Here is a 23,044-nt window from a genome sequence, read left to right as displayed (position 1 = left end):
ATGAGTTGTACTGTAAATGTGTGTGTGGCTACATGGAAGAGAGAGTGGGGTACGTGTGACACATACCTTATGAATTTCAATGAGTGTGTGGGAAAAATGTGACAATGAGGGAGGTCAGTCCATTAAGAAAGACGTCAGAAAAAGAGAAAGGCTTACAGTCACCAGGTTTCCATATCACAAACCTCAGCAACTAATGAAATCCCATACTTCCCCCTCAACTATAATGGAGGCATCTTAGCTCAAAATAGTCTCATAAAGTCGACTTCACATCCACATTCTTGTATGTATTTCCTCTGTAATCCAGATACTTTGGCAAAGGACAGGTACGGAAACAGAAAGTCACTTTACTCACTCAGACAAATGCACTCGCAAGCAAAATGAACATGGATCAATTCTTTCATTTTCTCTCTTCTGTTTCCGGGAGTGTCATATTAGCTTGAGCGCCCTGAAGTGATACATGACATGACTAATCTGATCACATGATTGGCTTCTTCCTTCTGAGGCAGTTTGAGCTGGGTATCTGTTACAGACGTTAGATATGCCACTGATCCAGAGAAAGAAAGGGGAAAGACTCATCTTGCTCCAAGAAAAGCCTTTGCTGTTAGCCTCCATGTAACTCAATAGGCGGCTAACCAAGTCTCTTTTAAATCCGTATGCAAAGGGAGATGATTAAACCACTTCATCAAAAGCTGCCTCCGTTTCTCCTCGTCTCAACTGGTTCAAATTCATTTCAGCTGGACTAGAAGTGGCACCAATGGAGGGACTGATGTGAAAACGCTTAAAGCATCCTCTTCTTTCCTTTCCTTTCCTTTCTATCCTCGCTCTTTGAGATCCTTTTATACTTCCATCTACATCCACATCTGTACCAATGTCTTCTCCCCACTATCCATCTTTCCACTGCCTCTATCCATCTTCCCCTTTTAGCATTTCTTCTTTGTCAGTGTGTCTCCCATGTATTCCCTTTGTCTATACTGTACACAGAAATCACCATTCATGACGCAATATGCATTCCCCCATCACAGCCTCTTATAGGCAAGGCAAGTTTATTTATATAGCACCTTTCAACACAAGGCAATTCAAAGTGCTTTACAAAAATGAAAGACATTAAGAAAATGGCATTTAAAAACAGTCATTAAAAAGCAAAGATAATAAAATAAACAGTAAAAGACAAAATACATGAATACAAGTTACAGTGCAGTGTAAGATATGCCTGCATGTGTGGGGAAAGACTGTGCTACGCTATGTCAAATTCAACAAGTTCCTTTAGCTTTTCCTGGCCTTCCTTGTGCCCTCTCTGCTCCACTGGGTTATCACTTAGCAGTAAGGGCTTTCGACGTTGGAGAGTGAGACTGAATGTCCATCTGGCTCCTAAATTCAACAGGGCACGGTTGGTTACCTTTAAATTATAATCAAATTTGAAGGTATATCTCTCGTGATGATTTGCCAGTCCGTCTTAATTTCCCGTTTCAATGTTTTCTTTGTCTACAGTTTCCTTCCAGATTTATTGCACTGTATTTACAGTAGGTGTTTGTGTGTGTGTTTGCCGCTGTGTACAGTATGTGTGTGTGATAATCATTTAGCTGCTGAGACCCTTACAGCAGCCAGAGAGTCTCTTTATGGAGAGGAAAAAGCCAAGTCTGAAAGCTTTTCCACATTATCACAGAAAACAACCAAAGCAGAGATATAAATGTAACCCAAGGCTCTCACATCGAGCAAAACACCATCGCTATCTGTTTCTATTCATTTGTATTTGAGAGACTTCTGCACAACTTTGACATTGTCTAGTGAGAAAACAAATTCTGTATCCAGCATGTTCAAATCCAACTTATTTAGTTTACTTTAAAATGTTAACAAAGAGAATGTATAACATACTGACGATTTCATGGAGTACACACTTGCTCAAGATGCCTTTAAAAGCAGTTGCAGAAAATGCCCCTGATAGATGATTGAAGTAAAGTCATGCAGGTGGTAAATAAATACTCTCTCTGCCAGCCAAAAATGATATTGTCATCTTAAAACAATGAATTACCCAGAGCAAACAACCAAAGAAAATTACCAGATAAAGGTAACAAAACAAAATCATCTGTACATTTCATTTCCTGTTCAATAATAAACATTTGAATAGCCCATCAAATCTACCTCTAAAACAGAAACAGGTGTTATTTTGGTCTGTAGAGTAGGACTGAAAGAAGCGCGAGTGCTGTAACAGTTTGTCGCCTGATCTTTGGCAGCCAGAGATCACCAGACGAGAGCAGACCACGAGCCATCTGTCCCCCCCCCTGAACCCCCCCAGCCTCCACACAGCAAGCACACACAAGCAGGCAGACACAAACATGCACAGAATGGCCTAAACTCAACTAATGCACGCACACAGATGTTATAATTATGGGACAATATTCGAATCCACCACCATCACCCTTTGACACGACGCAGATCAAATGCTCCATCCAGACATAGGGAGGAAGATGACAGAGGAGGAACAGGTACAGGAAGTATTAGGCTGAAAGGGGATATACGTTCACCAATAAAACTGCTGACCTTTCATTTATACTAAATATGTGTACCCTGCTACACAAACACAGAGGTTATCACACATTACAACCTCCGGAACTGGAGTAGTGGCCTTTCAGAGTCTGGCGTTCCTGATTGGCAAAGAGAAGGCTATTGAATGCTGAAACACCCAGCTGCCCCTCAGGCTACACAAAGTAATAGGCTGTTGAATGGGGAGACCCTAACCATAATAACAGCACTAACAGCAACAGGACAGCCAATTGTGAGTGTTGAGAGTAAAGAAATTCACCTGCAAAATGTTTACTATGAAAATGGTCAATATCCCAAAAGACGAACCACTGTAACTGCAGGATTTCTTTAATAGAAAAACAACATTTTGACATATATTTCAGATGTTATACTGTCTGTTATGTGTGATTGCACCATTGGGAATGCCTGGAATTTCACTGTACTCTGTGTAGAGACAATAAAGGAATCTAATCTAATCTAAAAGAGGCAATCCTTTAGATACCTGGTTGATTCGGCAACAACCTTTTTACTGCATGTGACAGAAAATGCTATATAGGTCCCAGAAGTAGGACAACTCTTGCTTGTTTTCCAACATTCTGTGTCTCAAGATGTCAGTCCTGGTCTGTTTTTATTCTACCACAGCATCATTCTGTGAACAGTGAAAGTAGGTGAAGCAGTAGCTCACTGAGAAGTTGTGCAGCCTGTCGCCTGCAGCAGATCTCAGCTCACTGTGGCTGCTCCTGACTGTTTCAATTCTCCCAGCAATATTTTTCAAACTTGATCCGCTGCCAAAAAATGCCACTTGTCTTGCTTGGTCGTGGTTTCATTTTTGATAAACGATAGCAGTCATTGTCAAGCTTGTTGACACACACTTTGCCTTTCCTTGAACTACTTTTATAATAAAAGTCTTCCCGTGTTGCCAGTTAAATGCTTTGATGTGAAGATGCAACCACAGATATATTTTGACTGTAAAATAACACATTTTCATTTCTTTGGGAATGTTGTCGGACACAAAGTTCGGAACACTGCAAATATATCAATATTCCACATCTATCATTAGCAGACCATAGGCTCAATCACCATGTACTTAATTCTGCAATAAAAAGCAACTTAATTCAATCTAAATATTTCTGACTTTTATTTTAATATTGAAAATCTTATTCAGTTTTCTTTAAGTCAAAAAGTAAAAGATGTGTCCCTTATCGCAATCATATATCATAGTACAGATGCCCTGACCACACCAACACATAAATCCCCGGGGTCACGAGAGTTCAAAGGGTCAACCGGGTCAAGCGTGGCCTGAAGGAGCATTTCAATATATTTAAGGGGAGTGAGCAGCGGAATGGCCATTAAGTCTGTCTGCTTAGAGCAACTCATTTAGATTAATCACACCAGCAGAGTGCAACAAACCAAGAACCTACACTGAAAGTCAGATCATGTGACGTAAAAACATATGAAATAAACAGTTGAATAAAACAAGCTTTCTATTGCCCTCTCTCTACACTTGTGAGGGATATCTCTCCACCAACTGGGCTGTGTTTAGCACAGGACATGGGACACAGTAAATCGATAACAGGGGTACATGATGATCCAGAAAGTCTCTCCCTCTTCTCGTCTGTGGATTAATTTTACTCAGCTATATCTGATACACTGGGATACAGTAATACATTGAGCTAGACTTTCACACTGCTGGGCTCATATGCAGGGCTGCTCACTTACATTCACACAACACAAGGATGAGTATTCGGCAGAACAGCTTGAGCATGACGCCAGGCAACATTTGGTGGTTCCTCGACTTTACACTGCACAGATACGTGGGCGTGAACAGCAGCAGTTTATGTAGTGGATGCAAGCTGTCAAACCCAACCGGCTACAGGTGCAGCTGACGGTTGTTACCCAGTCTGAGGCTGTACAGTTCACCAAGCACATTGAACAAATGAAGACTACAAGTAAGCAGGATGTACTTAATAATAACAACATCTAATGAAACTGGTAGGGGAAAATGTCAGGAAGAGCAATTATACCCAATCAACAACACAATTGTCTTACTAAAGCAATGTGTATCCTCGTTGGTATGATAAATACATGTTCACAATAAGATCCCATGTTTTGTAATGAGCTTCCACTGTTATATGAGTGAGTTATACTAACACTCAAACCAAACAGAATCAATCAATCTGAACCCAATAAAATGACTAACTACATTAGTCTCTCACTGGACGAAAATCTATTTGAAGTTGTTATTCAGCCATGAAATATGATGTTGTTTTACAGCAACTTAAGAGGAGAGACACGTCATAAAAGGTGTAACATTTAAGAAGATATGCTTATTTGTTTTCGTCCTGAGAGTAAGATGAGAAGCATGATGTTTGTATGTAAATATGAAGCCACTGCTTTTTTGCTTTTTAGCAAAGCAGAAAGACTGGAGGCAGGGGGAAACTGTTATCCTGGCAGTTTAAAGGTAGCAACATCCTCCTATCAGAACGTCTAAAGCTCTGTACGATTATCAAAGTCTAGAAATAACACATTGTGGTTTTACACCAATTATGTGGCAGACTATTTATTGCCTGAATACGGGAAACAGTGTTGACTGAGTATTGAACTATTCATTTAATAAATACACAACTAGAGGGCACTTGTAGAACACAGACCTCCGCCAAGACCATTTCCATAAGGGAAATGTAATGTGTGTATGTGCCCAGTGAGTTGGATCCTCTACAGAATTGAAGGGGCATATTTAGCCCATGCTACACACCTCTGGAAGTTTAATAAAAATTGGCCAAACAGATTTCCTATGATACTACTGACAAACAAACCAACACGAAAACATTACCTCCCTGATAGAGGTGAATGTGGGTGAGAACGTGATGATGAACTGTAGATTGCATATCGCTGTGTAACTGTCAGAGTGGGTAAAAAGCAACAAGGAGAAAATGAGTGCTGGCAGGTGGGCGCATTGTCCTGCACAGCAGACATTTTTTTATTGTGGGTGGCAGCACTTTTACTTTGGGCCAGCCTCAGTCCTGTAGCACTCAAATCTGTGACAGATATCCTTGTGAGGCTTCCCCGCCCCCCTCTGCACGAAGGCGGGTGAGTTGACCCCCTCTGACCCCCCGTGTCCATCCATCCATCACACACAGCCAGAGCTGACTGCTCATCAGGGCTGCTGCCACGTGTGCCCTCACACACACTTACAAAAACAACACGTACACATACAGTAAGCAGTCTTGAACACACATTTTGTGCACTGCATTACACTAAGTGCGCAAACACACACACACACACACACACACACACACACACACACACACACACACACACACACACACACACACACACACACACACAATGATACATGCTCTAGCAGGTAGCGTCAAGGTCGCAGCTGAGCAGAGAGACTAATGACCTATAATAAGACACAACCTTGACTGATGGGTACAGTCAGTTAGCTTGTGTATAGCAGCCAACAGGGCAGCACACACACTTTGTCACACACACACACACACACACACACACACACACACACACACACACACACACACACACACACACACACACACACACACACACACACACACACACACACACACACACACACACACACACACACACACACACACACACACACACACACACACACACACACACACACACACACACACACACACACACACACACACACACACACACACACACACACACATCTCTGCAGCGTTCTGTCTCTGCTCTCAGTCTTCACTAAGGTGGATTCTGATCTGCCAAACTTAATTTCACCCAATCCTCTTCAGCAGTCTTCTCTTATCTCTTTTTTTGTACTTAATGTTTCTTTTTTTCTCTTATCTCTTTTTTTGACTGCCCGACAAAACTTGTTATCAGAAGAACTAAGGATTAAAAAACGTAAGACAAACTCTGGCAAAGATATTATTACTCAAGGAATTGAATAGACCTACGTAAGTGACATATTTGTGACACATTTTATGTTGATAATTTCAAGGTTAAAATTAGGATTGAAAGCCTTGTATGTGCCCTCACTAGAGGAAGAAACAACTTGGAATAGGAACAAACTCAGGTTATTTCAGCACTTTAAGGGCAGTATGGGTACACTTTGAGGATGGGCAGTGTCAACAACAACTCAATTAAACGTCACATCAGTATAGTCACTCTCATGCAAAACCGTACAGTACCAGGGTATATGCAGGGATCCTGAAGTCAAATGTAAAACCTTTTAAGACTTTTTTTAAGACCCTTTCCACACACTTTAAGACCTCATCGCCACTTTGAGTTTTAACCGGTTACATTGGCGACACACTTTACCTCACATTTACTACAGTATTGATCCTTGATTGGTCCTTCCTCCTTATCTTCCAACCATTTGGACGCAAACTTGCATTTCCCCATAACGATGTTGTTCAACAACCGGCGTAAACGGACCTTCGCGCGCTATCAAGCAGTGAGCGTGCGACGTCCTGTTCAGATGACGTCAAATCCAACGGGATGCCATAAATAAACTACACAGAATCACACTACACACCTACGCAATGATTACATTCAGGCAGACTGTAGAATACAACCTCTTTGGACAATTTATGTACTTATTGAAAACAAGCTACAACATTTAATATCTTGGAAAATTCCGTTTAATACTTTGTACCGGTAATACTTTTTAATGGCCTTAATTTTCGCTAAATTGATTTATCAACTTTTAATAGTTTTTAAGACCCCACGGACACCCTGAGTACATACTTCATATTTACGCAAAAAAATCTACACATATTTATACAAATAAATATGCATTTCTCTACCCCCCCCCCCCCTCCCCTACATATGCAATCATCTTAGCTCTTCTCATAACATCATTGGGCGTCATAGTGACATTGAAAAAACGTTTGAATCTCCATTCTGCCAACACATCATAATATGATACAGTATACTCTTTACAGCCATTTGACTAAGTCAGACTGTCACCACAGTCTAATAAAATATATCCGAAATCTATTGTTATCAAAATATTTCCTCATAAGCACCAGCAAATTGTAAAAGTTAAGACTTAAATGATAAAAAAAGTCATGCTGACCCTTTGAGAGGAATAACAAGCACAGCCTTTTTCTGTTTCTGTTGTCTCTCTGTCATTTCTGCTTAGATCCAACACTCCCTCTAATTGGTCACTTCAGCAACTTGTCTTTGTGTGTGTGTGTGCGTGTGTGTGTGTGTGTGCGTGTGTGTGTGTGTGTGTGTGTGTGTGTGTGTGTGTGTGTGTGTGTGTGCGTGTGTGTGTGTGTGTGTGTGTCTATGTTTTTCTGAGCAGCTGCACCATTTGGCTGTCAGGAGGGGAAGGTCCCAGAAAAGTTAAAAGTGCATAGTAGGTGTCAAGATGGCTGACACACAGCTGACAGCATCCCGGTCAGCAACACACGCACACGCGCAAACACAAATGCACGTGCACGCAAACACACACACACACACACAGTGACAGCAACCCAGTCAGCAGCAACACTAACAACAACCTGACTCACATTGCTGCGTCCCGGTGCATCAGATCAAGGCTTCATGCTGACAGATAGCAAAGTGTGCGATTAGATAGAGAGAGAAATGTAGCAGGTACTGAAAAAAAAGAGTAATTTCCTTGTGACCTGTAGGATTGAAGACTTTGATATAGCACCAAAACTAATAAAACCTTCATTATGGAGTTATGGGATTTTCTTTTTTGATGGATTAAACTGTTCAGCCTATAAAATGCCAGGAATAAATATTGACATTGGCTAGAAAATGAACACTTCTCCAATTTGCCGATATGACTGATTGTTACATAAAAATAAATACGGCACAATTTACATGTTATCTAGTTGAAGTAGTTTTCCTTTACGAACCAGTCATTCTGAAAAGCATTGTACTTTTTGCCTCCACCTGACATAGGGCCATCAAAATAACAGTAGAGATGGCTTTTCTGCAATAAGTGGAAAGAAAAGTAATACATCCGTATGGCATTGGCACAGAAGCCATGAGTAAATGGATGTCACTTTTGAAAAAACTGTGAATTTGATCATGACATTAAAGGAAGAAAAAGGAATTTGATACAGATGTGTCACAACTGGCCAATACTATATCTTCATAATAAGATCATAGTCGTTCCAAAACCAGATCATATACATTTTATAAAAATATAAAATAGAGAGAACCAGAAAATCCTCACATTTGAGAAGCAGAGAGCAGAACGTGTTTAATATTCCTGCCTGATTAATGACTTCAACTATTCATTCAATTGCCGTGAGTTTGGCTGATTAACTTACTGCCCAGGGTAATAATCACTTAAGTAATGCTTCAGCACAGCTATAATACCAGCACGATTATGAAGAGATAACATTATACTTTACAACAGGTTCTTATAAAGTTGGGTTTAACCTCAAAATGAAAAGCTGCTTTAGGAGACTTTTCACTCTACAATAATGACCCGTTTACAAGCAACTGTCACTGAAGGTTCAGCCTTCGTTACTCACTCACTTCCCTCCAGGTAGGCGGGATCATACTACTACTATATATTTATGATGAAACAAGGATGAGACAGAGCACAGAGGGAGGCTTCTCTAAGTTCAGATGAACAAAAATACCCAGAGTGAGACCTTCAACGTGGCATTACACATAATCAAGGAAGCTGCTAGAAGTGGCTGTAGGGCTTTTCTATTTTCATCATGACGGGTGTTTGTGAAAGCAACCAAAGAGAGGATGAAGAACTGCCCGAAGAGGAAGACAGATAATATGCCAGCTGTCTGCTAAGTGAGGGTGTAGAAGAATTATTAATCACATGGGGAATCAGATGAATGACCATGGCTCGGTTATGTCTGAGGGAGCTGGATGAATGTTGGTAATGAAATGACTGCGAGGTGAAAGCTAATACAGCAAAGATGAAGTTAAACCGTCGTCATCATCATCAGAACAATAACCACCTTCATCCTGGCTTCATCTTTAACATTAGCAGCGTTTCAGTGGTGACACAGCCCTCTTTTTCCAGCAACAGGAAAGATTTCCCTCCCAGATTGCAACAAACAATTATATTCGTAATTACTTTATTTTCTTGATTGTTGTAAAAACACGTCTATCAGAATGTGTGAAAGTCTAGGAGGACTTATTTAGATTACTTGTTGTGTCTAACCAATGGTCCAAAAACAAACATATATATATTTGTAATCATACAGGACTATTATAGCCAGCTAATATTCACACTCATGAAGTAAGACCCAGTGAATATCTTGACATTTTTGCTTAAAATATATAATAAACTTATCCATTAACTGACTTGATAAAAGCCAACATAACATAACTATTACAGATTCCTACAAAGCCCGATGTGATGTCCAAAATCCAAAGATAATTAGCTCATCATTATATTAAACAGCAACTGAAAAGCTTAAACTGGTTATGGTTGGTAATTTTGCATAACAAAAGAAAAATTTAATCAATTATTAGAACAGCTGCTGAAATTGTATTTTCTTATTCTGTTTCTTTCTAATTCCAGCTTTTCTTATTTAAAGTGGACCTATCATGCTATATTTGAATAATATAGTGTAGGACCATACCTATATAAGGCATATTTATACTTTTTATTTCTCAAAATACCAAACAGATCATGCATTTTAGCCATTCCTCATTTCGCTCAATTTAACACTGTCTTTTCATGGGCTGATTCTGTGAGAACAGCACCATCTACAGGCCTGGCATATGTACTACAGCGTCTCCAGCGCTTTCCAACGGCAATGTCCGTGGCTGTCTCCTCCTGATTGGTGGAGTTGGCCCAATAGCCGTAGCGCCACTTCTGTGACGTCATAGAAGTGTTCAAATCTGGATCAGTCTGTATCAGATCCGTTGCAGCCCCTTTTTAAGAGATTTGGGTATGGAGGAAAATAGAGAGGGTTGTGTTTTCTGACACTTGGTGAGTTCCCTGGAACACCGGGGACACATATTCATGTATAAAAGACGTACAAAAGTGCATTTTGCACGATAGGTCACATTTAACCAATCACATCTTATAACATCTTAACCTTAACTTGTTCCTTACTATTTGCTTTTGGTTTCCCTCTCCTATCTCCTCTCCTCCTCTCCTCTCCTATCCTCTGTGTTTTTGCCCTTGCTGAACAGTATCAGTGATGGATTTGTGGCAGGAGCAGAGTGCTCGTGGGGCCCCTAGAGCCAGAGCGCAGCATCCATCCTGAATACCTGTCCCTACCTGGAGTTAAACTCGAATCACAACATGAACAGACAATAACCCCTCTTAGCACCAACCCTTTACTGTAATAAAATGATAAACAGACCTTCTTATAAATCAGTACATCCAGTATAACTACACACCGAAAGAAGAACAAAACGCCTATAGTGCTGTACTCAATAGTCAAGCCTTAAATGTAAACTCACATGGTACACCAACATTTGTTTTAATTATGCTTAAAATCAACTCAAAGGTCACATTAAAGTAAGAAAACAGCTGTTTACTGTTATGAATGGCCTCATTACAACTCATCATTGAAGCAAATGAAGGTGATGATGACGGTATAATGTTGGTACCAGATAGGTGAAAGATATGAAGGTTAGGACACAGAGCAGAATAGAGGCACTATTCTTTGCTAACAACTCCAGGCATTGATTTCTCTTCTCTGGCTTCACTCAGAAACAACCAGGGCAAGAGAGGAGGACAGCAGTAAAGAAAATCTAAAAGAGGAAAAACGCAGCAGTAAAACCGAGGACATTTAGGGGGGAGCACAAATATAGGCATGATATAAATCACCACTCTGCCCTGTCCCCAGCCTCATCCTTGAATTTCCAACAGAGTCCAATTTGATACTGCGATTCGGTCAAACCACGGCAGGAATCCTCTCTGACCTTTCTAAATCCACCACACAGAGAGTCGTTGGTGAACCAGGTCATGCTTTAAGTCATCTTTCAGTGAAGAGAGTCTTTACAAGGATGATTTAATACACTTCCATCCCACAATATGCTCTAAGTGTACACTGACGACAAACATGTTTGGCCAAGCTGCTCGTGAATAATTCAGTATGAGACAATAAGTAGACAGAATGCTTTGCTCCTATTCTGGCTGTCCAAACAACTGTTAGCAAAAACACTAGAAAAGCAGCCAAATATCTCTCTAGTGTGTCTGTGTATTCTGTTCTACTACTAAAGGTCTTTTTTCCCAGTGAGCTGACACATAACAAGTCAAAAGAATACCAATCGCACCTTGGAGCTACAATCAACCTTTCCCTATCAGCAGGCATTCTATTACAGCGTTTTGCACAGGCTTGCTTTAAAGACATACACTACTAGCCAGGAGATGACAAAAGCGACCATTTCACTCTGTGGTTTACCTCCCTTCATACGGCACAGTACACCCAAGGCCACACACACACTGTGGAAATATTGACTTTCCATGCTGAGATTACACTGCTATAAAGACTGCAACCTTTTCACACTAAATTACCTCCTTTAAGGTGCAATGGAGTCTTTCCCTCAGGCCCAAAAGCTAAAATATGGTCTATGTGATAGGAGAAAGTGGTGTTAAGAGCCGGTGTTGTAGCTGAGACTATTAGCCGGACATTGTATGGAGTTTATTGTACTTCGGAGAGTAATAATACACAGAAAAGAAGAGATACAGCACACTAGGACAATAACGGCTTAATACTTTATAGCGAAAATAAAGATTAAAGGTATGGATGGATGGATGGATGGAGTGTACACATCATTCATATAAAACACATTCAGGTTCGATGATATTTAGACAGAAGCGTGCATCCTTGTTTAGGAGTTGGTTTGATGAGACAGAGGGGACGGGGGTGGGGTGTACATTTTTTCCTCTAATCATGAATCTAGGCGTTTTATTGTGTTCCCAAGGGAGCCCTGAATACACCCCCCCCCCTCCCTGCTGCCACATCCCCCCCCCTTCCGTCCTCTCCCTCCCTCCGTCCCTCCTCTCCCTCCCTCCCTCCCCCCATGCGAGAGGGCTAGCTGTGAGGAGGTGTGATTACCATCGATCTGTCCCAACACAGCCCATTTCCTCAGCTCCACAGCCACAAGGCCGGGACCACACTCTGCTGCCCTTGCCCAGGGACAGAGGCTTTTTTCTGGGGGAGAAAATGTGAGAAGACTGGGTGACAGATCCTGAGATGGTGACGGAGAAATTATCAAATCTGAGACATAATGTTACGCAAAATCTGACTCATATGAAGTGAATCCTTTAGAACTAATTTGGACTTGCCATTGCTGGGGGCTCTTAGGCAAAGTTAAGCCAGACCACAAAAAATGATGACTGTGCAATTCTAGTTATCGCTGCACGTGATGGCGGAGTGGCAGGTGGTTAAGTGGAGGACAGGGAGACAACGTTGTGGTGGAGGTGGAGGTGGGGGCGAGCAAAAGAAAGTAATTATCAAATCGTACAGGCGTGAGTCCCAAGGGTGAACGGAGTGGTGTGTGTGTGTGCGAGAGAGGGAGCAAGACAGCACCATTTCAATTGGATAAGCTTTATCTGTGAGTGTATGAGAAGCACCTGCCATATATGCATAAATGCACACACACACACACACACGCTTGAGACACACCATTTGGCGCATTTAAGAGCCTGATGGAAGAGGTCTGGCGTTGATGCACAGTAGGGGATTAATGAGTGTGAGGTTGTAGGAGTGGGGGTGTCTCACACACTCTCTCACACACACACACACACACACACACACACACACACACACACACACACACACACACACACACACACACACACACACACACACACACACACACACACACACACACACACACACACACACACACACACACACACACACACACACACACACACACACACACACACACACACACACACACACACACACACACACACACACTGCTGCTTCAGTGAACAGTGAGTAGTGAATGACCAGAGACAGACTTGGGCATCGAATGTAGAGCAAGAATCTTTCGGTAGCAAGAACAATCAGGCATTTTTTTAGCAGTAGGCGAAAGAGAGAGAGAGATAATCATTCACTGTGTGTGTGTGTGTGTGTGTGTGTGTGTGTGTGTGTGTGTGTGTGTGTGTGTGTGTGTGTGTGTGTGTGTGTGTGTGTGTGTGTGTGTGTGTGTGTGTGTGTGTGTGTGTGTGTCTTCCTCAGCTGCCTTTCAGACAAAAATGTGGGCATCACCTCATGTCCAGTTTTCTATTCTTGCCTCTGTTCTCTCTTACTTTCTCTCTTACTTTCTCTCCCTGTGTTCAAAAAGTCACCCTTCCCCCTCCCCCCCTTTGCATCTCCCCCACACCTGCTCCCCTCTTGGCCTCTCTTTCTGTCCTTGCCTCATCAAGTCTCTGCTCCCTTATCTCCTCCTCTTTCCTACTCCTCTGTCCTTGGTCTCCCCCCCCCTCTCCTCTCCCACCTACATACCGTTCAGCCCTGTAATCACATCATTAAGCAGCATTACTGTACCTTTAACTACGTGTGAATAATCTCACGGTGAACTGCTCTTACTGCGCTAAACTCCTTCTCCGTCTCACCCTTAAGCTTCAGAGGTGAGTTGGTTCTATTTAAATGAGATGAATGATGGAGAGGTAAGTCTTTGTTACACTTGTTCAGAGAGGAAAGCCCTTCGGTTTAGTAGAACTTGGTGTTGCTTCGGTTACACTATAGCTAAACATCTGCTCCTTACTGTATTTCATTCCGCAGCTATATGTGTTAGCATGAAACTTGAACCACAATCCTGCACAGGACATCAGACGGCCACCGGCTTGCATTTCCAGCAATGCAAACTGCAAAAATGTATTTCTATATCCTAGTGAGAGGAATTTACACCATCTAGCATTATTGGAGAGTGGGGCTTCTGATGCTTACAAAATGAACCAAACATCAGATGAATTAGGGCTGCTCGATTATGGCAAAAATCATAATCTCGATTATTTGGGTCAATAATTGTAATTGCGATTATTAAATGCGATTATTCATTGACTTTGAAAACATCCATTTATTGGAGAAAAAAAATGTGAACAGTATGTTTTTAACAGTTGATTACCCTGAACTTTAAGTATAATTCAACTGAAAAACCAAAAAAAAAAAAAAAGTAATAATTTAAAAAAAACGTTTTATTTCGATTACGTTGTTTTCGTAATCGTTGCAAGCCATAATCGTAATCGCGATTAAAATATGATTAATTGAGCAGCCCCAAGATGAATGCGCACTTCATTTGTACTGCAGTGATTAAACAGCAATAAATGGTTTACATGCATAATATATCCTCTGTTCAAACTGATGAACACTATCGATCCTCGCTTTTATTGCTGCAACAGTTATTTTCATTGCTGATTGTCCTGACAATTATTCCTTGATTAATCATTTTCTCAATTAAAAGCTAGATCATTAAAATCTCTTATCCACAAGGAGATGCCATCAAATTGCTTCTATTTTTATCTAATTAAACTTTTATCACAAATGCACGTATAATTTGTAAAACACAGCAGTTTGCATTGTAAACGCTGTACGTGCTGCCGATACATGCAAACTAAAGACAAACTAAAGAAAGCAACTATTATCAACAAGATATTTTCAGAGGCAGACCAAACATTGTATTCATGTGTATCATATAACATCAGATATGATGTTCCTGCACAGGGTTAACTTTGTTTCTCTATATTTAAAGACTTTCGGATGGAAGGATTTAACGCTCCTTTACGGTTTGGGATAATTCATTTAGCACCATAGATTTTTACCACTCTCTAGAATCCTGTAGCAGTGAAACACTCTTTGTGTACGCCGTTCTCTCGTTAAACATTCAGCAATGAACATTAAAAGAGTACATTTTAATGTAAAATAGTAAATCATGTCCAGTGGTTTCCAATTAAAGAAAGCAAGAAGGATAAAGGAGGAGCGAGTGTGCATGTGGATTTGTAGAGCAGCAAGAAAGACGCCACTCACCTTCAAATGACCTTTAGGCTTACGACCATGCTCTCTCCTCTCCTTCCTCTATACAGTCATTCTCTCCATTTCTTCTTATCGCTCTCTCCTCTCTTTCACACCGACGCTCTCTCTCTCCACATATTAGTCCTTATCTCTTTCTCTCTTCTTCCAGCTCTTTCTCTCACTGCTTCTGACTCTCTCATGCACACACACATTATCCAGCGCCTATGTGACTGGAAAAAGGATGTCAAAATGTAGGATTTAACACACAGTAAAACACCTGATGTACAAACAAAAGGAAGATGGACTCTGAGATGAACCAGACCAGTAACCACAACTTGACAACATTGATTTTTTTTCTTCCCCTAGTGGTAGGACAAACAAAACCACACACTCACAGGTCTCCAGTTACGAAGGCTTCCTAAGAAATCCCATCACACACACACACACACACACACACACACACACACACACACACACACACACACACACACACACACACACACACACACACACACACACACACACACACACACACACACACACACACACACACACACACACACACACACACACACACACACACACACACACACACACACACACACACACACACACACACACACACACACACACACACACACACACACACCATCCCCAAGCAGTAGCCCTTGGTGAGGACCCCTTGAAGTGTTCGATCAATAATTAGAACAATCCTTATTACATGCTCTCATTCCCCCTTAGAGACTGAAGCTAATGTAGAACAATAGCAGCAGCATAGAGCAGAGTGAGGGCGCTGTGTCGCACATCTGCACGTTTCAGGCCATGTTCGGTACAAGAGTGGGGATTAAAATGGACAGGGTAACTTGTTTTAAATAGTGCGTATGTGAATTTGAATGCGTGAATAATCTGAAATAGCTACATAATATGAAGAGTCGAGATTTAGGTTTGATTAATCCGTTTTGTGGACCTGGGTTCAAGATCAATCAACAAATGGTGGTCAGAGCTAACAACTGTAATCTCTTGTTTCCTGTTGCTGCGTCACAATCAAAGCCACGTGCTTTTGCTAGTGGGGGCTTTTATTGTGAAGAAACGGCACTTTATTAGCCCATGGCTTCCATTCACTTTCATTTTATGTGAGTAAAGGGGCGGCGGAAAAATATTTGCATTTGGTGATAAAGAAGATTTCAGATTTGGTGAACTAACTCTTCTTCTCTGCCAACACTTGAAAGTATTAATGATAGTTACTGGATGTAAATGGACCGAAACATTGCAGATCAGAATGTTGGTTTGATTTCCTAAATAGTGCTTCCGGGCCAGCGGGCCATTTATAATGTCGAGCCCTGTATATCATATGAAAAGCTGAGAGTCCGCAGATTCTATTGGTATACGTTTCATCCCTGTGCGATCAAAGCTCACTATTCAATAAAAGAAAATGTTTACCTTGAAAATCAATGCATTCTAATAGCGGGTCAAATTGACCCGGTGGCGGTTTTAGGTATACAAAAACCTCTGCCGGTTCTAGCGTTAAAATGGAATAGAGATTTACTTCATTATTTTTTTATCTCGCTGAGCTCCCTTGAGACAAATGTGTGATATTGGGCATTAAATCAATCTTACTGAATTGTATCTGTCAAAGCATACCAACTAGAAAAAACACCCCTCAGTTGATAATGATAACTAACTGAATCTCATACACCATATTCCCACTGAGTAAATAAGAAAGCCATATCGTCTTCATCATTTGTCATTATTCCCACAAACAGAAGCTTGGCAGCCTCCTCAAAGTCGCGCTGATCGGCCGTCCAGCCGGTGGCCATCTTGATGGTGAAAACATTTTTTAATAATGGGAGGGGTTCCCAAAGCCAATGTAATTAGCTCAGGCATGCATGAGCGCCAAATTCATTAACCTCCATCTTTTATGGGCTAGTAGGGGAGGGGAGGAGGGGAAGGAGGAGGGAAGCAACACGCGTGCCGGCTTTGTTTAAGCCGAACCAGAAATGAAGGAATGAAATGGCACAGAAAAAAAGAAATATAGTAGAGGAATCTATTCAAATGTATATTGATATTATGTTGTTTCTCTTCCTGCCCACCCGCCCGCCCGCAGCCTTATGGCTCTTTTCCCCAAGGTTCACTTTTCCCTTTGGGGCCGAGCTTCCCCATTGTTGCCATGGGCTTTAGCACAAGGCTGAAATCCAATTTCAACACCGCCATTCCCCTTCCAGCAGTCATTTCAAAGTCCCGCTTTAGATTCCCTTCTGTGATCCGGGTTCGGACTAATGAGCAGTGATGATGGCGATAAATGATGATGACATTCACCACTCATGAGCGGGATGTGCCAGTGATCTTTTGAATTTACAATGAAGTGGTTTGAATTTCGCCTAATCGTTCTAAGGTTGTTGTTTTTTTAAGCTTCCAATTAAAAAAAAAGGGCAGAATTTGAGAATAAAGCAGTCAAGGTGGACAACAGATGATAAACAGGCTTACTCTGAAGATGAAACCCTTTTAGATGTGACCGTAGAATAAGCCTGTGAGAAGAAAAAGCTTGTGCATGACCCATATAAGCCCTATGAGAGGAACAATAGGTACTGAACCAGCGCTCACTGTGTACCGGAGCGCAGTGTAAAACTGGGACCCAGCAGTAGGAAGCCTATGCTTTACTTAGCTCTCTCTCTCCCTCTCTCTCTCTCTCTCTCTCTAGCAGGGAATCCATTGGGGGCTCCTGGCTCTACATAATGTCATTAGAAGTAAAGCAGCTTGGAGAATTTATGTAACACTGTAACAGGGGTTTCCCGTTCAAGTGACCACTGCGGAGTTTTCACAAAATCTCTCTCAGAAAACACATACAAATTGATTCCAGCCTTCATACAAACACACACACAGATACATATGTGCGCTCTCTCTGAGGTTACCAACCCACTATTCCCAGGGTGCTTATGCTAGGGACTGTATCTCCCTCTGTGCTGCTCTCCTAACAAAACACATCACACGCTACCCAGAGTTGCATCCCTCCCCGGACAGGCGGACACCCTGCTCTCCATTAGTCCTACACTGAGCTGAGTGATGTCTGATAAAAGCAGCAGGCCTCATGCCCAACTATCTCCCTCACACTCATCTATTTCTGAATGTTTAATAGTCAGTTACTATCAATGTCTCCAAATGTACTCCCTGTCTACTGTGTAACCCTCCACCATTTTATTTGAGTGTGTAAATGTTGGTTTTATTCACTTTATAGTGCCTTGAAACAACAAATATAAACACTCCTTTGAAATTACGAACCCACGATGCAATGTGTAACATTTTACAGTTGTACAATCTGATAGTTGATCTGTAAACCAAATGAATGGCAAGATGCACATCTCTGCATTTACAAACTGTATTGCACCTGCAGCTCCACCATCTAAATATAGCATGTGTAGAGCTGTGGAATGTGTGAGTCAAAGCACAATGTTGCACAATGTGCACCAAGACAGCCGTATCAGTGCACATAAAGAATATTGGAGGGAAACTGACAATGTAACCTCGACTCTCATGTCCTTCCATCTCATTATACCACTATATTTATTATTTCTACATGTGTCACTGATGCACAAGCAAGGGCGGCCAAAGAACAAAGCCACTACTGCGTATCTGTATGTGTGTGAGGAGAGAGATTGACCGACAGCGATTGGCTAAAGTTCACACCCCTCAAACACATTAACTTCAGCGTTTGACTTTGTTTTGTAGCAGCGTCAGCCAAACAACAGTGTGACACTCATATCAATAAAAACCCAAAGAGAGACACCGAGCGACAAGTCAAGAAAAAAGACACTTCAAAAACGAGGGATAAAAAGAGACAAAGGAGAGATTGAGGGAGAGAAGTGTAGATATGTGAGGACAGAGGGAAGGACGCAGGGCAGGACGAGGTGAGGAGGGACAGTTTATTATCCTCATGGATGGTGCTGTGCTCAATCCAATCAATACAGCCCTCTGCTCTCCTCATCATCTCTGTCTCCTGTTCTCTTCTATGAAACACGACCCTTCATGGGGACTATACATCTCCTATACAAATCAGACACACATCATTTTCACACACAAACACAGACGAGAGGGAATATGCACTTTTCTGCATGTACGCATTTTCAAAAGTTGGATTAGAAGTAGATCCACACTTGACCTTTTGAATCCTTTCCTCTTTTGGTTTCGAAAGATAAGCCCATGATGGCACGCTTCTTGTTTATGCTGAGGTCAAATAACATTACCAGCAGCATAATTCAAAACCAGGCACTCATGGGCGCAAAGTTCAGTAAATGTCGCTGTTATTGAACAGATCTCTCACGGTCAAATCTCCTCACAGTCAATACTCAGAAAGCAATAAATACTCTCTCTAAACTATGGAACGGTCCCGGTACTGGAGAATTCATTTTAATACAGTGAACTGTGGACAGAGGACAAGTAAACATTTGTTTCTGTTTCCATTAGTAGGAGCTATAATCTTATTAAATAATATTTTATTTGGCATGAGATTCTCCCACTAGCCTGTCCAAAGTTAAAAGCTGACATTGAAACAGTGTTCTCTGCCAGCTGACATGTAAGAGAGCAGGAAGAGGACAGGGACCCACGTGCATTTCACTTCCACCTTCATCATATGAAAAGCTTGGTCATCAATAAATCACTCTTGTATGCAATATGCATTATACATGGCTGTCTGTGCATCTAAGCATACACACAGACACACAGACACAGACACAGACACAGACACACACACACACACACACACACACACACACACACACACACACACACACACACACACACACACACACACACACACACACACACACACACACACACACACACACACACACACACACACACACACACACACACACACACACACACACACACACACACCAATACAAAACCATGATTTAGTAAAAAAGACTTTGATGAATCTGTTTTTTTAAGCATCTCAGCTTGTGTATTTCCCGTGTCCTCATTTTATAAACAAGTGAAAACCTTGCACACAACTCTGAGCATAAAAGTTACATTTCTGCCGAGAAAGCATTGATTAACACATCGTTTTTGCACAGGATAATAAAACAAGTTGCTACCTCATTAAAACAAATGTGCACATGTTTAAAGGGAGCCCCCTGTGACGTAGTTTTACTAAAGATGGACAGTTATGGGGAACGTTGGAAGTCAAGCAAATCCCTCCAGGTGTTCGATCACCATCCACACATCTACAGTCAAAGAGCCATACGATCGCCACGCACAAACAGGTTGAAGTGTTGTTGACTTTGAGCGATCACGTGTAGGAATACACTCACTCACAAACATTATCCGCACACCTTGCACGCATACCAACATAAACACAGAGACTTCCACATGAGGAACCACAGGAACACACACACTCACTACACAAGGTCAAAGACGCTCTCTAAGACGGACCGGAGTCAGAAGAAAGAAGAGACTCCACGTGACTTATACGCAGATTTAAAAAGGTACACGAATGTATGTTTGTGTGACAAGGCAACCTCTGAGCTCATTAGATGTAGGTAGTGAAGCTGAGGGAGATGTAACACACACACACACACACACACACACACAGTCACGCTCCAATGCTGCTAGCGGAGCAGATGAAGCCACCAGCCAGCCCTCGTCCGTTACCTTTCTCTTTTGTTCCCGGGACGCTGCTCTCCTGATCTTCTTCCGCTTCTCCTTCTCGTCCTCTAATGCATTCACATCCACTTCCCCCCGATTCTTCTTCAATTGAGAGGCCGCGTGAGCCATGATAGGCAATCAAAAATATGAAGGCGCACCACACACCACACACGCGTGCCTCAACTGAAATCCCAGAGAAGTTCAGAGGCTCTAATTGACAAAACCGGGATCTCAGAGGTAAAAATTTGGGTAGAAAAGGAAAGGGGGGGAAAGGGAAGAAAAATGCCCTCCTTGAGAAGGGGAATGGAGAAGAGTAGGGTATCTTTTACATTGGTATGTATATCCTTTTGGTTGTTTCTCTGTTCTGCTTTTCCTCTCTTCTTCTTCTTCTTTTTAATTCTTTTTTTTTTTTTAAAGTGATGTTAAGCCGGAAGAGTGGAGACAGCAGCTTCTCCTCATCTCCTCCTTCTCCTCCTCCTCCTCTAGTGTCATCCGCTGGCAGTGTGAGAGGAGCGCGTCCAGGAGAGGTGAGGACAAACCGGATGGAGAGAAAAGAGACACGAGCATCACCAGCACAGAGGTGGAGGGAGGAGAGAGAGGGAGAGAGAGGGAGAGAATGGGAGAGAATGGAGGGGGAGGGAGGGGAGCTGTTACTACGGCAACCACGCTCTGTTTCAGTCCGTCCTCCTAAATGTTTCTCTGTCTCCTCCTCTCTCTCTCTCTCTCTCTCTGCTCTGGTTCCTGCTGCTGCTCCTCGCCTGGTGCTCCACCATGCAGACACGTGTGTGTGTGTGTGTGTGTGTGTGTGTGTGTGTGTGTGTGTGTGTGTGTGTGTGTGTGTGTGTGTGTGTGTGTGTGTGTGTGTGTGTGTGTGTGTGTGTGTGTGTGTGTGTGTGTGTGAGTGAGAACAAGATAAATTGTGTGTGTGTGTGTGTGTGTGTGTGTGTGTGTGTGTGTGTGTGTGTGTGTGTGTGTGTGTGTGTGTGTGTGTGTGTGTGTGTGTGTGTGTGTGTGTGTGTGTGTGTGTGTGTGAGAAAAATAGAAATTGTGTATGTGAAGGCATGAATGAAGCAAGGAAGGAAATAGTGGGGAGCAACAGCAGAAGGTGTGTGTGTGTGTGTGTGTGTGTGTGTGTGTGTGTGTGTGTGTGTGTGTGTGTGTGTGTGTGTGTGTGTGTGTGTGTGTGTGTGTAGGTGTTTAAACCCCCCACCTATGTACTATCACACACACAGGTTACCAGCTGGTGGTGGCCAAGTGACATGACTGGGATGGGGAGAAACATGCAAAGGACACAGGTAAAGACGAAGAGGGGATGGAGGATTGATTGGACGGTCCTGATGGCGAATTCACACGAATATCTCACACACACACACACACACACACACACACACACACACACACACACACACACACACACACACACACACACACACACACACACACACACACACACACACACACACACACACACACACACACACACACACACACACACACACACACACACACACACACACACACACACACACACACACACAAAGAAAGGAAGTGGTAGCGCGATAATATTCATTATTACCAGTTTAATTTGACAACGTGCTTCTGCTTATTCAGATGCTCACACCTGAAAATGAATGAATGAAAAGAATAAATAAATGGGAAACCAAACCAAAAAACAACCAAGTGAACAAACAGACCAGGCAACAAATGATCCAAATTAGGAATTTAATAATTAATTAATTAATGATTTAAAGACAGGACAGCTCTTTTTAATTTACGAGATATATGCCTAGTTCCCTGAGTCCACACTGTGCTTCTGTGGTGGTGTTCCCAACATCTGGGTCCATTGACACCACGATGGAGAGGTCAAACAGGACCAGTGAAGCTTTTGTTTCACCAAATTACTCGAGTCTTTGTGGAAAAATGAGGAGGAGGAAGAGGAGGGAGAAACAGGTGAAGATCTACAGAGAGAG

At 42.1% G+C, this 23,044-nt stretch overlaps 1 protein-coding gene across 5 annotated transcripts in view; it reads right to left on the bottom strand.

Annotated features, from left to right (window-relative positions):
- LOC307043194 (ankyrin-3-like) overlaps positions 1 to 21,502 on the bottom strand; it is a 96,993-nt gene extending 75,491 nt beyond the window's left edge. For 3 of the 5 annotated variants that reach the window (XM_079687499.1, XM_079687500.1, XM_079687501.1), the window contains exon 1: positions 21,081 to 21,476. In XM_079687499.1, coding sequence (XP_079543625.1) covers positions 21,081 to 21,203 — 123 coding nt within the window. In that variant the 5' untranslated portion in view covers positions 21,204 to 21,476. Of the gene's footprint in view, positions 1 to 21,080 lie in introns of all 5 variants that reach the window. The other 2 variants (XR_013809296.1, XM_079687502.1) reach the window with 2 other exon arrangements.
- Positions 21,503 to 23,044: the final 1,542 nt, after the last annotated feature.

The sequence above is a fragment of the Notothenia rossii genome (assembly GCF_949606895.1).
Source record: "Notothenia rossii genome assembly, chromosome: 6".
In the NCBI taxonomy this organism is placed as follows: Eukaryota; Metazoa; Chordata; class Actinopteri; order Perciformes; family Nototheniidae; genus Notothenia; species Notothenia rossii.
Note: the sequence above shows the minus strand (reverse complement) of the source record. Positions and strands in the feature narration are given on the sequence as shown.